Source organism: Castor canadensis, chromosome 7, assembly GCF_047511655.1.
Source record: "Castor canadensis chromosome 7, mCasCan1.hap1v2, whole genome shotgun sequence".
Taxonomy (NCBI): Eukaryota; Metazoa; Chordata; class Mammalia; order Rodentia; family Castoridae; genus Castor; species Castor canadensis.
The window spans coordinates 155,244,629-155,260,058 of NC_133392.1; the positions used below are offsets into that span (position 1 = coordinate 155,244,629).

The 15,430-nt window shown below is 43.6% G+C and overlaps 1 protein-coding gene across 2 annotated transcripts in view; it reads left to right on the plus strand.

Annotated features, from left to right (window-relative positions):
* The window catches only part of Mtor (mechanistic target of rapamycin kinase), a 123,938-nt gene extending 110,923 nt beyond the window's left edge, over positions 1 to 13,015 (plus strand). For both annotated transcript variants that reach the window (XM_020168600.2, XM_074081357.1), the window contains exons 47-58: positions 578 to 713; positions 982 to 1,129; positions 1,773 to 1,895; positions 3,622 to 3,704; positions 5,190 to 5,262; positions 5,971 to 6,045; positions 6,377 to 6,512; positions 7,118 to 7,183; positions 8,562 to 8,642; positions 9,040 to 9,120; positions 11,483 to 11,588; positions 12,140 to 13,015. In XM_020168600.2, coding sequence (XP_020024189.2) covers positions 578 to 713; positions 982 to 1,129; positions 1,773 to 1,895; positions 3,622 to 3,704; positions 5,190 to 5,262; positions 5,971 to 6,045; positions 6,377 to 6,512; positions 7,118 to 7,183; positions 8,562 to 8,642; positions 9,040 to 9,120; positions 11,483 to 11,588; positions 12,140 to 12,155 — 1,124 coding nt within the window. In that variant the 3' untranslated portion in view covers positions 12,156 to 13,015. The remainder of the gene's footprint in view (positions 1 to 577; positions 714 to 981; positions 1,130 to 1,772; positions 1,896 to 3,621; positions 3,705 to 5,189; positions 5,263 to 5,970; positions 6,046 to 6,376; positions 6,513 to 7,117; positions 7,184 to 8,561; positions 8,643 to 9,039; positions 9,121 to 11,482; positions 11,589 to 12,139) is intronic.
* The last annotated feature ends 2,415 nt before the right edge of the window (positions 13,016 to 15,430 follow it).

Sequence of the window (15,430 nt, forward strand, 5' to 3'; positions counted from 1 at the left end):
GGAACAACCACAGTGAGACATTGATCCTCATCCTCAGCCCACCCCTCTAGACCTGGAAGGACAAGGAGCCTGGCAAAAGTTGTCACCTTGGGAGAGAAGCCACTCAACAAAAGCTAGAGCCCAGATAAAGGGACATGGCTACTTCAAGAACTGTGGCCCAACTGGGTGTGTGTGACAGATGCCTGACCGCTCCCTCTTCCTGTCCCCTGACCTCCTGCAAATGCCCCCATTGGCCCATGGGGTGCCCATGGGGCACCAGGTGATGTCTTTAGGAGTCAGGCATCTCAGGACAGTAATTCAAGGAAGAGGAAACATACAGAATTCTATGTATACTTGTTCCTGGTCCTCAAAAGCAGTTTTTGTTTTAATTTAAACAACTTTGGTCATTGGGAGGCCTACCGAAAGCAGAGGTAGGCTTTGCCTTAATTCTAGAGAATGTTGTTTTCTGTTCATAGGGAAAGTGTAAAGATTAGGTAAGGTATATGTCGTCTGTGGGATCTTTGGAAAACACTGGTGGTCTCAGCTGGCGGATGTCAGAACCTCTGGTCTATGCTAACTGCTCCCCTGTTCCTTGCAGGCAGCAATGGGCATGAATTTGTTTTCCTGCTGAAAGGCCATGAAGATCTGCGGCAGGATGAGCGAGTGATGCAGCTCTTCGGCCTAGTCAACACCCTTCTGGCCAATGACCCAACATCTCTTCGGAAAAACCTCAGGTACTCAGAAGGCTGTGAACATGGCAAATCTTTGGGAGGCCTTCTGTTTTCTCCTACATCTGTCCATAAAAGCATGTGCTTTTACAAAGTAAGTCAGAAATTAGGTGACTGGCAGAAAGTCATAAATAATTAAGGTAACAAACGTGAAATATTCTCTAGAATTGCTAGAGTGTCTTCATTAGGAAATACCTTTAATGGACTGCAAAGAATCCTGAGCTGATCAAAGGTGTGCTCTTTTTACAATGACCCTGCCTTCCGTGGGTGCCAGCATCCAGAGGTACGCCGTCATCCCTTTGTCCACTAACTCAGGCCTCATTGGCTGGGTGCCACACTGTGACACACTGCACGCCCTCATCCGGGACTACAGGGAGAAGAAGAAGATCCTCCTCAACATCGAGCACCGCATCATGCTGCGGGTATGTGCGGCCAGAGGCCCCCTGTGACTCTCGCCAGGGAGCCCAGGCAGCCTCACATAGACAGCACCACTTAGAAACCCACCGAAGGAGTGCTGATGAATTGACTCCTAACGCAGGCAGAGGGCGTAAAGCCCGACACTTTGACTTTCATCACTGTAGGTGGGACTGGACAGGGAGACATCAGGCGTAAACGTGTATTTAACGTGAACAAAGCATTGGAGAAGCTTGGTCAGTTGATGTGGAAGAAATTAGAAAAAGAAGTGTTTGTTGGCCAGCGGAGTGGCTTAAGTATAAGAGTGCCTGCCTAGCAAGCACAAGGCCCTGAGTTCAGACTCCAATGCTGCCAAAAAAAAAAAAAGTGTTTGTTACCCCAAATCTTGAACCTTCCAGTACTCCTGTCCACACCAGTAGGCTCGTACCAAAGTGAAGCCTGGTCTTTCTCCCTCAGGCACTGAGGGTTCCTGTAACCGTCAGGTTACAGTGGCCGCTCCATTTTTCAGTTGTGATGTTATTTCCTTTCTCCTTTTGGCCGTTGTGGTAAAATTAGAACCCAGTTCTGCCTGGTCCCAAAGCCTGTTTCTTCCTGGATTTAGGCTGCTTGTCATACGCAGTTCTCTTACTGATTGCTTATGTCCTTATTCAGATGGCTCCAGACTATGACCATTTGACCCTGATGCAGAAGGTAGAAGTGTTTGAACATGCTGTCAACAATACAGCTGGAGACGATCTTGCCAAGCTACTATGGCTTAAAAGCCCCAGCTCTGAGGTACAGCCACTCAGCCCTGCAGGCGCCCTGCTCTCCCTTGCATACCCACTCTTGACAGGATGGATGCACTCCACTTTGTTGTCAGGATTAACTGCCGATTATAACAAAAAGTAAATGAGTGAGCCTTGTAACTTAGCAGGTTTAGATTGAGGACTTTGATATTTTCTCGTATTGCATACAGTAGTGTTTCAGCTCTGTATTTTAAGGATGGGGCTGGAGGTGAGGTTCAAGTGGTAGAGCGCCTGCCTAGCAAGCATAAAACCTTGAGTTCAAACCCCAGTGCCTCCAAAAAAACAACAAAAGTCCCTGATATATTAGGGTTGTATTTTTCATATATGCTTTAATTTTCTGTGTATTTGTTTTATTAATCTTGTTAATGTTTTAGGATTTGGGGTTTCATTTTTGATTGATGTTTTAACAGTGGTGGAGATTGAACCCAGGGTCTTGGACATGCTAGGCAATTGTTCTGCCACTGAGCTACACCCCCAGCCTCACAGATGTTTTTGATAGGTAGAAGATATCAGACTTTTAAGTTTTATATCTTTGGCTTTATATTTAGAAAAACCCTCTCCACCACAAGATTATGTATCCTTTTACCTATATTTTTATACTAATTTTAAGACTTTTTTTATGATAGGGAACTTAAATAATGTACAATATAAGTCTGATTGGAATTGTTGCTTCAAATCCCCCACCCCATATAATGAATATATCCTAATAAAAAATTCTTATAATAATAAAAGAAAGACTTCTTTTAACACTTAAATCCTAACCCAATTTGGAATTTAAAACTAAAGTATAACTTACTTTTTTAAAGATGATCATCTTCCAGGCATGATGGTGCATGCCTGAAATCCCAGCACTCAAACTCAAGAGGTTAAGGGAAAGAGGAGCTTCAAGTTCAAGGCCAGCGTAGACTACACAGCAAAATCCTATTTCAAAAAAAAAAGGCTGGGTGTGATGGCACATACCTGTAATCTCAACTACTCAGGAGGCAGAGGCAGGAGCCCACAAGTTTTAGGCCAGCCCTGGCAAAGTTAGCAAGAACCTATTTCAAAAACAAAATTTAAAAAGAGGGGGCAGGGGCTGGAGGTATTGTGCTTCCTAACATCCCCAGTACTGCAAAAAAAAAAAAAAATTAGCCCCTACCTTACTATTTACTAAATAATCTACCCTTTCCTCACTATTTAGAAGATTACACTTTCATTATACACTAAATGCTTACAGGCCCTAGGATTTCTTTCTAGGGCTTCTGTTTCATTGCTCTTTCTTCCTTATTTCTCCTCAAGTACTGCACCATTAATACAAGTCCCTTCACACTGGTTATTTTCATATATTTCTCTTCCAGGTAAATTTTGGGATCATTTTGTCAAGGTCCCTAAAAAAGTGTCACTACATTTTTATTAGAATTATATTAAATGTATCAAATGATTCGGGAGGGTATTACATCTTTATAATCTCAAGTGGATATCATGAAATGGATATTTTCATTTACTCCAGTCTTTATGTTCCTAAGAAAGGTTTATTGATTCACTTAAGCCCAACAAGTTTGTAATTAACCTCATTATAAGGCTTAGTTTATTATAATTGTAAGTGGGATCTTTATTCCATTACACATCTAACCAGTTTTTGGTGTAATATATTCTAACAATTGATTTTGGGGTATGATGATGTAGAAACTAGTTAGTTTCCAGAACCTTAGTTCACATGCATTCCTGTATTGTAGGTATGGTTTGACCGAAGAACCAATTACACCCGCTCTTTAGCGGTCATGTCAATGGTTGGATATATTTTGGGTCTAGGAGACAGGTGAGTGGATTTAATTATTTTAGTCTTACGTCTCCATTGTACTTTTCTTGAATGGTTCCATGTTGTCTTCCAGTTAGATTTATGGCCATTTAGTAAGCAGCTATCTGTATATTGTAGACCTCTGTCATAGTATCAACCATAATCTCTGTAGTCTATTTCTTCTAACAGAAAAACATATCAAAGTAGAGATAAGCTCACCATAGTGTAATGATACTACTTTCTCCGTAAGTTGCTTCATTGTATTAAAATTCACATTACTTCAGATTGATTTTGTTGATTTAATAAACACTTAACCAATCATCACTATACTAAGACAAATAATTGTATGTCTTCTGTAGTTGAAACTAGCCAAATAGATCCTTATTTTTTGCATACTTTCATCTACATTTACAGACTGGAAAAATAATTTAGGGCTAGGGATGTAGCTCAGTGGTAGTGTGCTTGTCTAACATACACAAGGCCCTGGGTTCAATTCCCAGCACTGAAAAAATAAACTAATTCATTAATTAGTTTTTAAAATAAGAGTGTTCAGATATTGACTCACAAGAATGTAAAGAAAACAGATTCTTTTGTGTCTACCGTTTATCTTTTGGAATCATGTCTTGTGCAGTAAAAATAATGCCTCCTACAAAAAAATTCTTGTTTAAAAAAAATTAGGGCCTCCTGTAACCCTAGTTACTTGGGAGACTGAGATCAAGAGGATCATGGTTTGAGGCCAGCCCAGACAAACAGTTCATGCAACCCCATCTTCAAAATAACCAGAACAAAAGGGACTGGAGGTGTGGCTCAAGTGGTAGAGCACTGGCTTATAAGCACAAAGCCCTGAGTTCAAACCCCAGCCCCAGAAAAAAAAAGAAAAGGCTGGTACATGTCTGCATTCCCAGGACTTAGGCAGTGGAGGGGAGAAGGCCACTTGAGCCCAGAACTTCAGACCAACCTGGTGACAATGTGAGATCCCCTTTTTTTTTTTTTTTTTTTTTAATGGCCTATTGACAAAAGCCAGGTGATCCTGTCTAGACTGGCTGAGGGTTCAAAGACACAAGCCCCTATGACAGCTACTCAGTAGGAATGACAGAGCCATGCCACTCTGAGTGGCTGTTATTTTCAGAAACTACTTGCCATAGGGCACAAGACCCCAGGAAAGCAAATTCTCTGGACAGTGAGGCAACTGGTAAATCTTCATTTCAACATGCAGCCCTTTCTGTCAAGGACCAGATAATAGATACTTTTGGCTTTGTGGGCTATGTGGCCTCTGTCACAAGTTCTTACCCTCTGCCATTATAGCACAAAAGCAGCTTGAAACAGTACAGAAACCAGTAAGCAAGGCTGTGTTCCAGTGAAACCTAATCTCTTATAAGGCAGGTGGGGGCTAGACTTACCTAAGGATTGTGATTTGTCAGTCCCTGGCATGGAATTTCATGTACTTGTTGATTCATCAGTGCTGCTCTGTTGATCCCTTCCTGCTCTTGCTTCTGTTTCTCGAAGACACCCATCCAACCTGATGCTGGACCGTTTGAGTGGGAAGATCCTGCACATCGACTTTGGGGACTGCTTTGAGGTGAATACATGATCCAGGACACCACATAAAGCTCACCCTCCTCTGACAGTTTAGGCAAACTTGAGCCCAGAGGCCATACTGTCTCCCTTTCCTGCCAATGTGATCAAAAGTCAGTGTCAGCAATGAAATCATGCTCTTAGTTGGCCTCTAACCCCACGGTATGCAAGGGCCTCCTTTCACACACTCGCTTTGAATACGGGAGTCTCCCATCCTCCGTACTGCCTACTAGCAATGCACACTTGTCCTTTTTTCTCTCTCTCTTCTGTTTGTATTTTTGTTTAAGTCATCTTTCAAATTTCTGTGATAAATACCCTCACCAAACTCAAGCTACTGCTGGGCACCAGTGGCTCACACCTGTAATCCTAGCTACTCAAGAGGCAGAGGTCAGGAGGATGGTGGTTTAAAGCCAGCCCAAGGCAAATCGTTCTCGAGACCCTATCTTGAAAAATCCTAATACAAAACAGGGCTTGTGGAGTGGCTCAAGTGACAGAGTGCCTGCCTAGCAAGCGTGAGGCCCTGAGTTCAAGCCCTGGTATCAGCAAATAAATAAATAAATAATAAATAAATAAATTCAAGCTACTTTATTTCTGTGCTGGAATGTAAATCAGCACAAGTGATGCTAAGAAAAGCCACCTGCTTTCACCTTGCTTTAGCTAAAGAAAACAATCTAACCATGGATTTGGTTTTTCCAAATCCATTGCCCTGTAGGTTGCTATGACCAGAGAGAAATTTCCAGAGAAGATTCCATTCAGACTAACAAGAATGTTGACCAATGCTATGGAGGTAAGTGAATATCGGAAACAAGCTGCTTTGAAACAGGGCTAATACAGTTACTACCTTTTCTGAGGACAGACTTCCTTGTTTCCCTAACTGCCCATCTGTACCAGGTTCTTGTTATTTCCCATTTTGTTAGGACTGACCTTTGAAAGTCTAGCACTGCATGTCAAACATGGTCCTGCCTTGCTGCTTCCTCCCAAGACACAGCCAGTGCATCAGCAGTGGCCTGGGTCTGCTTCCTAAGTGAGAGTGATAGACCCTCATTTGGCTTTGGTCATGAGGCATCAGTAAGCCACAGTTAGTAGCTCCTTGGTACGTCGCTCTGTCCCATCTCCAGGTTACGGGTCTGGATGGCAACTACAGAATCACTTGCCACACAGTGATGGAAGTGCTTCGGGAGCACAAAGACAGTGTCATGGCTGTGCTGGAAGCCTTTGTCTATGACCCCTTGCTGAACTGGAGATTAATGGACAGTGAGTATTATCAAGTCCATGGAATTGGGGTTGGCTCCCTCCCAAATTAGAATACCTGATACATTACACTTCACTAACCTCAAACCTGAGATGTATTACTGAGCTACTGCTTTACATTCTCACAGAGCATCTCTGAAGAGGAATCTCAAGTATTCTTATTAGCTAAAGCAGAAAACTCATTACCAACTTAGATGTTAAATAAGATGTTTTTCAGGATGGGCTGTGTACCCTAGTGATTTTTGTTCGTTTGGGCTATAGAGTAGTAAGAAATGCAAACCCCCATGATTTGAGGCAGCAATATCTTCATCTACCCTTTGTTTCTTCCTCTTTGGAGGATATTTACTAACAAGAGGCTTTTGATCGACTGCAGTTAAATTACGCTTTCACTTTATGTTATCCGTATTACAAATCTATAGCAGAGAGCATCTCCTGGATGTCATGTCCTATTCTTACACCCCCTCTTCCTCTTAAGTACTATGTCTTCTCACTCTTCAGGGCTATAGCTTTTGAAAAAAGTATGCTTTATGATTGCAAGAACGTACCATATCAACCAAGTTTCCAATCAAAGTTTGAGGAGCTTTATAACACTTTCTTTCTTTGCCTAGCGAATACCAAAGGCAACAAGCGATCCAGAACGAGAACAGATTCCTACTCTGCGGGCCAGTCAGTAGGTGGGTGCCCCTCAGGAGAGATGGCAGCTCCTGTCCCTTTTTTGAGAGTTCTTCTAGAATGGGGAAGCCTTTCGGTGGCCATATTAGCAGGCGAGATGTAAAGTGGTAATGGCTGCTGAATATGAAAGTCAACGTGTTTTTCCCAAGGTTCTGGGTGGTGACAGTCTGGCAGAGATGCCACACTGCTAACACATTATCCAACAGGCATTTATTGAACTTCAGAAACAAAATCTAAAATACTTACTAAGCACCAAGCACCTAATACATGTTTTTTACATACTGTCTGGCAGGATGAAGTAGAAGCTCCAGAATTTTTAATCAAGCTCTCTGATCTTAATCTGTTTATAAAAATACAATTAACCAAGCATAGTAGATGTCTGTAGTAATAGCACTGAGGAGGTAGAGGCAGGAGGACTGTTGAGTTCAAGACTGACCTGGGCTACAAAGTGAGATCCTGTCTCAAAAACAGGTGTGTGTGTGTGTGTGTGTGTGTGTGTGTGTGTGTGTGTGTGTGTGTGCGCGCGCACGTGAGCAGATCAGCGGGCGGAGAGGGGGGATGTCAGGCATTGTTTATCGTGCTTTTCGGTGGTCTCTAGGTTGAGGTAACTATTAACACTATTATCTTGGTTCTCAAACATTTTGTTTTGTTTTTGTTTTCAAAGTGCTAAGAATTGAACCCAGGGCCTTGCTCATGCTAGGCAAGTGCTATACCACTCAGCCTCAACTCTAGCTCCTCAAGCTTATTAATAGCTCAGAAATTGAAAGACAGAAGCAGAAATTTACTTATATTGCTATTAGTAGCCCTGAATTCACATGAAACATTGTTTCCAGGAATGTCCTTTATAGGACAGGGTTGCTCCAACAGCCAGAATACATTTTTGTGTATTGAAAGCTGTTGGAAGGTTTTTTTTGGTGGGACTGGGGTTTGAACTCAGGGCTTCATGCCTGCACAGGCACTCTACCACTTGAGCAGACTCCTCCAGTCCATGGAAGTATGTTACAGTGAAGCTATTTGTCTCTGTTCAGTCTTCCCCTCTTGCCACACCCCTTTTTTTTTCTCATAACATCTAACAACAGTTCACACTTTGGGAAATATTGTTGGGTACAAAAAAGTAAATATTCTTTACAAAATTTATGGGATATTACAACTAATTACTTAACTAAATGAAATAATAGCTGGTAGAGTGGCTCAAGTAGTAGAGTGCCTGCCTAGCAAGTGTGAGGCCCTGAGTTCAAACCCCAATACCACAGAAAGAAAAAGTAACATAAAGCTTTCTCCTTTCCCATTAAAGAAATATATGTAAAGAATTAGAAGCTAACACGAACAATTGCTTCTTGGTGTCTGAATTTTCTGCTAATTGATTTTTTTTTCCCCTAGAAATTTTAGACAGTGTGGAACTTGGAGAACCAGCACATAAGAAAACGGGGACCACAGTGCCAGAATCTATTCATTCTTTCAGTAAGTTCACTCTGAGGAATTGCACCAGTGACTTAACTCATTAAGAAAATAGCAGCTGTGTTGAACCATTGGGGGCAGGGGGTTTCCCAGAAAGATGGAGTAACAGAACTGCCTTTGAGAGGAAAGGTCCCATGAATTCCTCATTGTATCCTGAGGACAAAGATGGACACAAAGGAAGAATACTCAGTGCCCACAAAACAGAATGTTTAAGAGAAATGGGGTGCAGAAGGCATGGCTCATGCACCTGCCTAGAAAGCGTGAAACCCTGAGCTCAAACCCCAGTACTGCAAAAAAAAAAAAACAGAGAGAGAAAGAGAAACAGGGGTACCATACCATACCATTGAACCTGTTGTGATGAGCTAATTCTTGCTGTTATTTCTGCTTTTGTGTATTTCAGTTGGAGATGGTTTGGTGAAACCAGAAGCCCTAAATAAGAAAGCCATTCAGATTATTAACAGGGTTCGAGACAAGCTCACTGGTAAGTGTATTTGTGTTTTCTTGAAGGGACATGAAATCTGAGGAGGAGAACATCCTCCCCTCAGATGGATGGTCAGTCTCATCCCTGGTGGTATTGGTGTCTGAACTTTGACCCCATTGGTTCAGAGTGTCTCTAAGGCTAGCAGTGGAGCCTCTCCCAGGCCCCTCTTGCTAATGACATTACTTAAAATTAACTTAATCTCATTTAACTCAGGAGGTGAGTAAAGTTCTTTGGAATCTGAATGGATACAAATCAGCCAAATCTGGATACAAGTCTTTTGTCATCATGGTGAACTACTAGAGGAACTCTGACCACTCAGACTTTGCTTGTCAGTACTTTGTCAGCTGTCATGGAGTAGGAGAATGGAAGGGAAGAGATGTGTGCTTTGGAAAAAGAGCAGCCCACACTGATGATCTTTCTTGTGTTGGGAGGGGATGACATGGAGAGTGGGATCGAGGGAAGCCAGAGATTCCTGCTCCATCTCCCACTTCTTTTGTGACCTCTGAGCCCAGCTCTACATCTAAAAATGACAAGAAGCCCCCTCAGAGGAAGGTATGTGCATCCGATGAGACCTGGGATGCCGAGCCCTGAGCATCAGAGCCTTTCTCCTTAGTTTTGCAGTCAGGGGGCTCTATTGAGCACCTCCATCTCGTAGATACTTAGGAAGCACAGAACCATGTTTTCTGGTAGAAGAAACCAATTCCCTGCCTGCACAGGGCTTAGAATCAATAGGGGAACACTATCATTAAGTGGAGGAGAGGTACTCAGAGCTCTGGTTCCTGTGATAAGAGAACTTAAACTAGTATGGAACTGCAGCAAGGCTTCTCTAAGGAAACAGCCCATGAGTTAAATCAAAAAAAGGGATTAACTAAGAGGACATTGTTCCACACATAGGGAACAGCATGTACAAAGTTCTATGGTGAGAGTGATAGCAAGAAGAAAGGCCCAGAGAAAGCAGGGTGGGAGAAGCACAGCATGAACACTCTAGCCAAGCCAAGGCCAGAGCACGCAGATGGGACTTAATGTTTCTATCCTGTATTCCAAGGCCAGTGGGAAACCACTGAAGAGTTTTAGGTAGAGTGGGGAGAAAGAAAGAAGACCTGAGTATTTGCATGGGGACTACTACCTGCTCTAGCTGGGGGACGGGGTTGTAGGGAAGGCATGCAGGTGCTGCCAGCATCTAGACAATTCTCAACTGTTGAGAGTGAGGCAGTGGGTAGAAGAGATCTTGAGAAGGTCAAATCAGTGATTGGGCTGTGGCCCGATGGGAGAGCCCTTGCCTAGCAACCATGAGGCCCTGGGTCCCATCCCCAGCATTGAAAAAAAAAAAAAAGATTTATGTTGGGGCATGAAGTATGGGAGAGGTCAGATATGGTTCCAAGTCAAAGTCACTGATGAACATCTGAAAATTCAGTCCTGACAGCCAGACTATTGCTACTATAGTTGAAAATGAGAGACAGACAGAGAGGGGAGACCTGGTTAAAAACTTGAGCAGGTTACACATAATGTAGAGGATTAAGTGTTTGAATAGAGGCTTTTTTTTTTCCTGTTGGTTCTGGAATTGAACCCAGAGCTTTGTGCGTGCTGTGCACATACGGTACCACTGAGCCACAACTGCATCTCTGGCTTTTTTTTTTCTCTGACCTTAATGGGAGAGAGGAGTGTGCATACAAAACAGTGAGAAGACCACAGTGAAGGAGAATTTGAAACACCAGTAAGAAAAAGGACTGTGGGAACGTGAGGCTTCTAAGAAAGCAGGAGGGATGGATCCACCATGCAGATAAAAGTCAGTTCAAAGTGAGGAGCAGCAGCTTGAGGAGGGAGCTCACAGGACAGGAAGCCAACTCTGCAAACTGCCTCACATCCTCAGGGCCCCAAAACTGTGTATGATGAATTAATTGCCTCTAAAGTAGGAGGTGAGGGCATCTGCCAAGGTTGAGAGCAAGATTTGCAGTTCAGCATGTGGGGAGAGTGGGAGGATTTGCGTTGGCCCTGTGGTGGAAAGGCACATTGCCAAAGAAGCATCATAGGCTGACCAGGCTGCACAGAGCACCTATTCAAGGCCAAGATTACGAATCTGCAATGGAAGGACAGTGCCTGTGGGAGGAAAGACTCATAAATGGAGGCTCATGGGATTCAAGCATAAGAGGCTTTCTTGTCTGCTTCTCCAACTCAAGGAAGATTCTAGAATAGACCAATCAGTCAGCTCCTTCCTTCCTTTCCTCTCTCCCTTCTTTCCTTCCTTTGCAGCTGTGGTGTGGCCTTCCTGGTCAGTGAGGATTAACTGATTAGGACTGCATAAACAGTTGAGCCAAACAGAACAACGAATGCAGGAGACAGTGTTTCTGTTTCTCCTTCCTAGGTCGAGACTTCTCTCATGATGATACCTTGGACGTTCCAACGCAAGTGGAGCTGCTCATCAAACAAGCAACATCCCACGAAAACCTCTGCCAATGCTACATTGGCTGGTGAGTGGCTTTTCACCAGTGAGGACCTGCCAAGGTCCCAAACCCAGGGAGCAAAAGATTTGCTAAAGTAGCCATGAGACAGCTACAGGCAGATCTCTTTAAAACTTGGTATTTGCTCTGTGTGCTCCTTGTTCAACAAGGGAGAAAACAGAACTATGGATGCATTTTTGGAAGGCAGTAAGAGCAATGTTTAGAGTAGGCAAGGCTGCTTACTTGTTTGTGAGGGTTCTTTTAGGTTTTTGCTGTTATTTCAGAGATATAGAAAAAGAGGCCAGAGCAGTGATGGGAAATGAAAAGATAAATTGCTGACCTGGGAATGTAGCCTCAAGGACCCCTCTGGGGTATCCTTTGATTAAATGCCTGAGGCAGGAACTTAAGAGCAAGGACTCGTAGAGTGCCCTTGTGGGACCTCAGCAGCATCCCATCTTGATTGGTAGTGATGAGTTGTCCCACACGATTAGCACGGCCTAGGGCTGGCAGACCATGGTCTCAGGTAAAATTTTGAAGAAGCACAGGTGACTAAACTGTTCCTTTGCTGTCTGTCCTCATAGGTGTCCCTTCTGGTAACAGGAGCCCCAGCATGCCACAGCATCTCCTCTGAAGCTTTTGTATTTTGGTCTGTGCTTCCACTAAACTGAAACCATGGTCAGAAAGTTCGACTTTGTTAAATATTTTTAAATGTAAATGAAAAGAACTACTGTATACTCAAAGTTGGTTTGAACCAGCTTTCTAGCTGCTGTTGAAGAAAATAGTGTCAGAAACACAGGCTTGATTTGGTTCCCAGGACAGTGAAACACAGGAATACTACATAAATCAAGTGGTTGATTTTGGGGAACAGACGATCCATAACTTAGAAATACGGGTGTTGACTTAACTCACAAGAGAACTTATCATAAGCACTTGCTGACAAAAGACTGGCCTAGTCCTCCCTTTCAACATGGGCACAGCAGACTCAGCACAGTGAAGAAGGCTCAGGTTGGGAAAGACATGGGTCAGGACTACAAAGAAGCAGAAGCAGCCTTCACCCCTCAGCCTATTCTGTTACCTCACTGGTCCCTGGACAACAGCAGAAGCATTTGCAGGATGGGACAAAACGGGTGAAAATTGTCTTCTGTCTGACCCAGTGATGCTGCAACTCACCCTTCAACCCAGGACTTGACCCACCAGAAGGGCAGTGTTGAGAAACCTGGCAGCCCAGGGGCCAGTGCTGGCCTTCCTGTGTTAAGTAAGGGCCGAATGCATTGTGCTTGGAGCAGGAGCTCCGAACACAAATTCTATCGTGGAGGTGCTGAGCACAAAGGGGGCAGGCTCGAGAAAAAGTAAATGCTCAACTAAATGCACAAAGTATAAAGTGTAGCCATGTCTAGACACCATGTTGTATCTGAATGATTTTTGTGCCAATAAATGCCATCAGAATTTTAAAAACATGTATATGACTGGCTTTTTATTCATACTTACTAGTAAATTCTGAAAGGAAGCACTAGGCTGGTGATGCAGTTCAGCAGTATACTACTTACCTAGCATGCACAAGGCCCTGGGTTCAATTCCCAGCACCATGCCAAAAAAAAAGGGAAAAAAAGGAGCATTTGTCCCTTCAACATTATTAAAGCATTTACTACTAGGGACTACCAAGGTCACAAGGTTTGAACTCAGGGCCTTGTGCTTACAATCTACCACTTGAGCCAGGTTCCCAGCCCTTGACACCAGTTCTGTCTTAAAAATGCTAGCAAGAGTCTACTCCTGTGTTAGGTCTTCAGAGCATCATGTTCAAATGCCTTGTTTTTGAACTGTGAGGCAGCCCATATCACCCCCTCTACTTTCTAGCCAGCCACCTTTTATTCTGTTTTTCCTTTTCCTATTATTTCCCTGTTGTTCCTTTTATTCCACTGACCACTGAGCTATGAGGCCCATCCATGTCAAACACAGTTGGGTACTTGCATAACTACATGGTTCAAGTTATCACCTGCTGGTGCTGCAGATAACATGCATTCACACCTCAGTGTCCTGTGCTTCCTCTACTGCCCGAGTGTCCCCACTTGTTCATGTGACAAATTTCTACTTCTCCCTTAGGACCCATCCCAAATGGCCCTCTTTGCTTGAGGCTCTCCTGGTGTGCAAGTGGAATTAGTGCTCCCTTCTGAGACTTCCACAGAGCTCCTCTCACAGAGTGGGGACAGACTCCTCACTTCACTCTTGTAATAGGTTGTCTCCACCTTGAGGAATATATTTTTCTGGTGTGACTGAGTTTTGAACTCAGGGCTTCCTGCTTGAAAAGCAGGTGCTCTACCATTTGAGCCACACCTCCAGTCTATTTTGCTCTGGTTATTTTTGGAGATGAGGTGGTCTCACAAATTATTCACCTAGGCTGGTCTTGAACTGCCATCCTCCCAATCTCAGCCTCCCAAGTAGTGAGGTTTATAGGCATGAGCCCCTGGCGCCCAGCTCACCCTGAGAAATATTTGATTAATTGAACTACCTATTCTGTCCAAGACAAGTAAACAGACATTTACCATAAGGTATGTAACCCTATGTGAAGGAAGGATGAGTGCAAGATGACTCAAAATCCTTGTATTCATAAGGTTCCAGAAGCTGGGCCTTAGAACTCAAGCAGTCGTTTATAAGGATGTTTTTAAGAATCAAGGCTGAGGAGTCTACTCCCATTTCCTGCATGGGAAACATAAAATGTTTCCCTTTTTTCCCCATTTCTCCCCCCACTTTTATCCTGTTATACTAAATTCCTTTCCTAATAAACTTTACTTTTACTGCAGAAAAAAGAGAAAAAAAGGCTGAGCTGGGTGTGGTGGTTCATATCTGTAATTACAGCTATCTGGGAGGAAGAGGCAAGAGGAGGTCAAGACCAGCCCATGCAAAATTATCGAGATCCTGTTTAAAAAACAAAAGGGCTGAGCCGGGTGCCTGTGGCTCACACCTGTAATCCTAGCTACTCAAGGAGGCAGAGATCAGGAGGATCATGCTTCAAAGCCAGCCCAGGAAAATAGTTTATGAGACCCTATCTATCTTGAAAAAAAAATTCACAAAAAAAAAGGGCTGGTGGAGTGGCTCCTGGCTCAGGGTGTAGGCCCTGAGTTCAAACCCCCGTACCACAAAACAACAACAACAACAACAACAAAAAGGGTTGGAGGCATATTTCAAGTGGTAAAGTGGGAGGCCCTAGGTTGAACCTCCAGTACCAGAGGGGTTCAAAGCTGTAGTGTCAAAAACTGAGTTTCAAATCTCAACTCCACCTGAATGAAGTACCCCTGGGAAAGAAAAGGTAAACCAGGCATGGTAGATCACGTCTGTAATCCTAGCTACTTGGGAAGCTGAGATCCAGAGAATTGTGGTTTGAGGCCAGCCTGAGTAAATGTTTCTGGAGATCCATGTCCAAAATAACCAGAGTAAAATAGACTGGAGGTATGGCTCAAGAGGTAGAAAGCCCTGATTCAAACCCAGTACCAGAGGGGTTCAAAGCTGTAGTGTCAAAAACTGAGTTTCAAATCTCAACTCCACCTGAATGAAGCACCCCTAACGACAGGGGGAGGGGATGGCAAAGCAGAGAGAGAAAACTTAAAAGAATTGAAACATGAAGGTCACCTAGCACTGGGAAAATGAAATAGCCAATGAAGTCACATGCAGCCATATGTGGGTTGAGCTTTGCTCTTTGCTTCTGTACCCTGCTTGCAAGGGTATATGAGGTGAGACCCCTTTGTCCTCAGGGCTCAGCCTTTGGACAGGAGTCGTCCACTGGGTCTGTGCCAGCACAGTAAACATTGCTTCCTGCTAATCTGCCTCAGTGTCCCCTATCTCAGCTCGTCATTTCCGCAACAGTACCACAAAAAAGA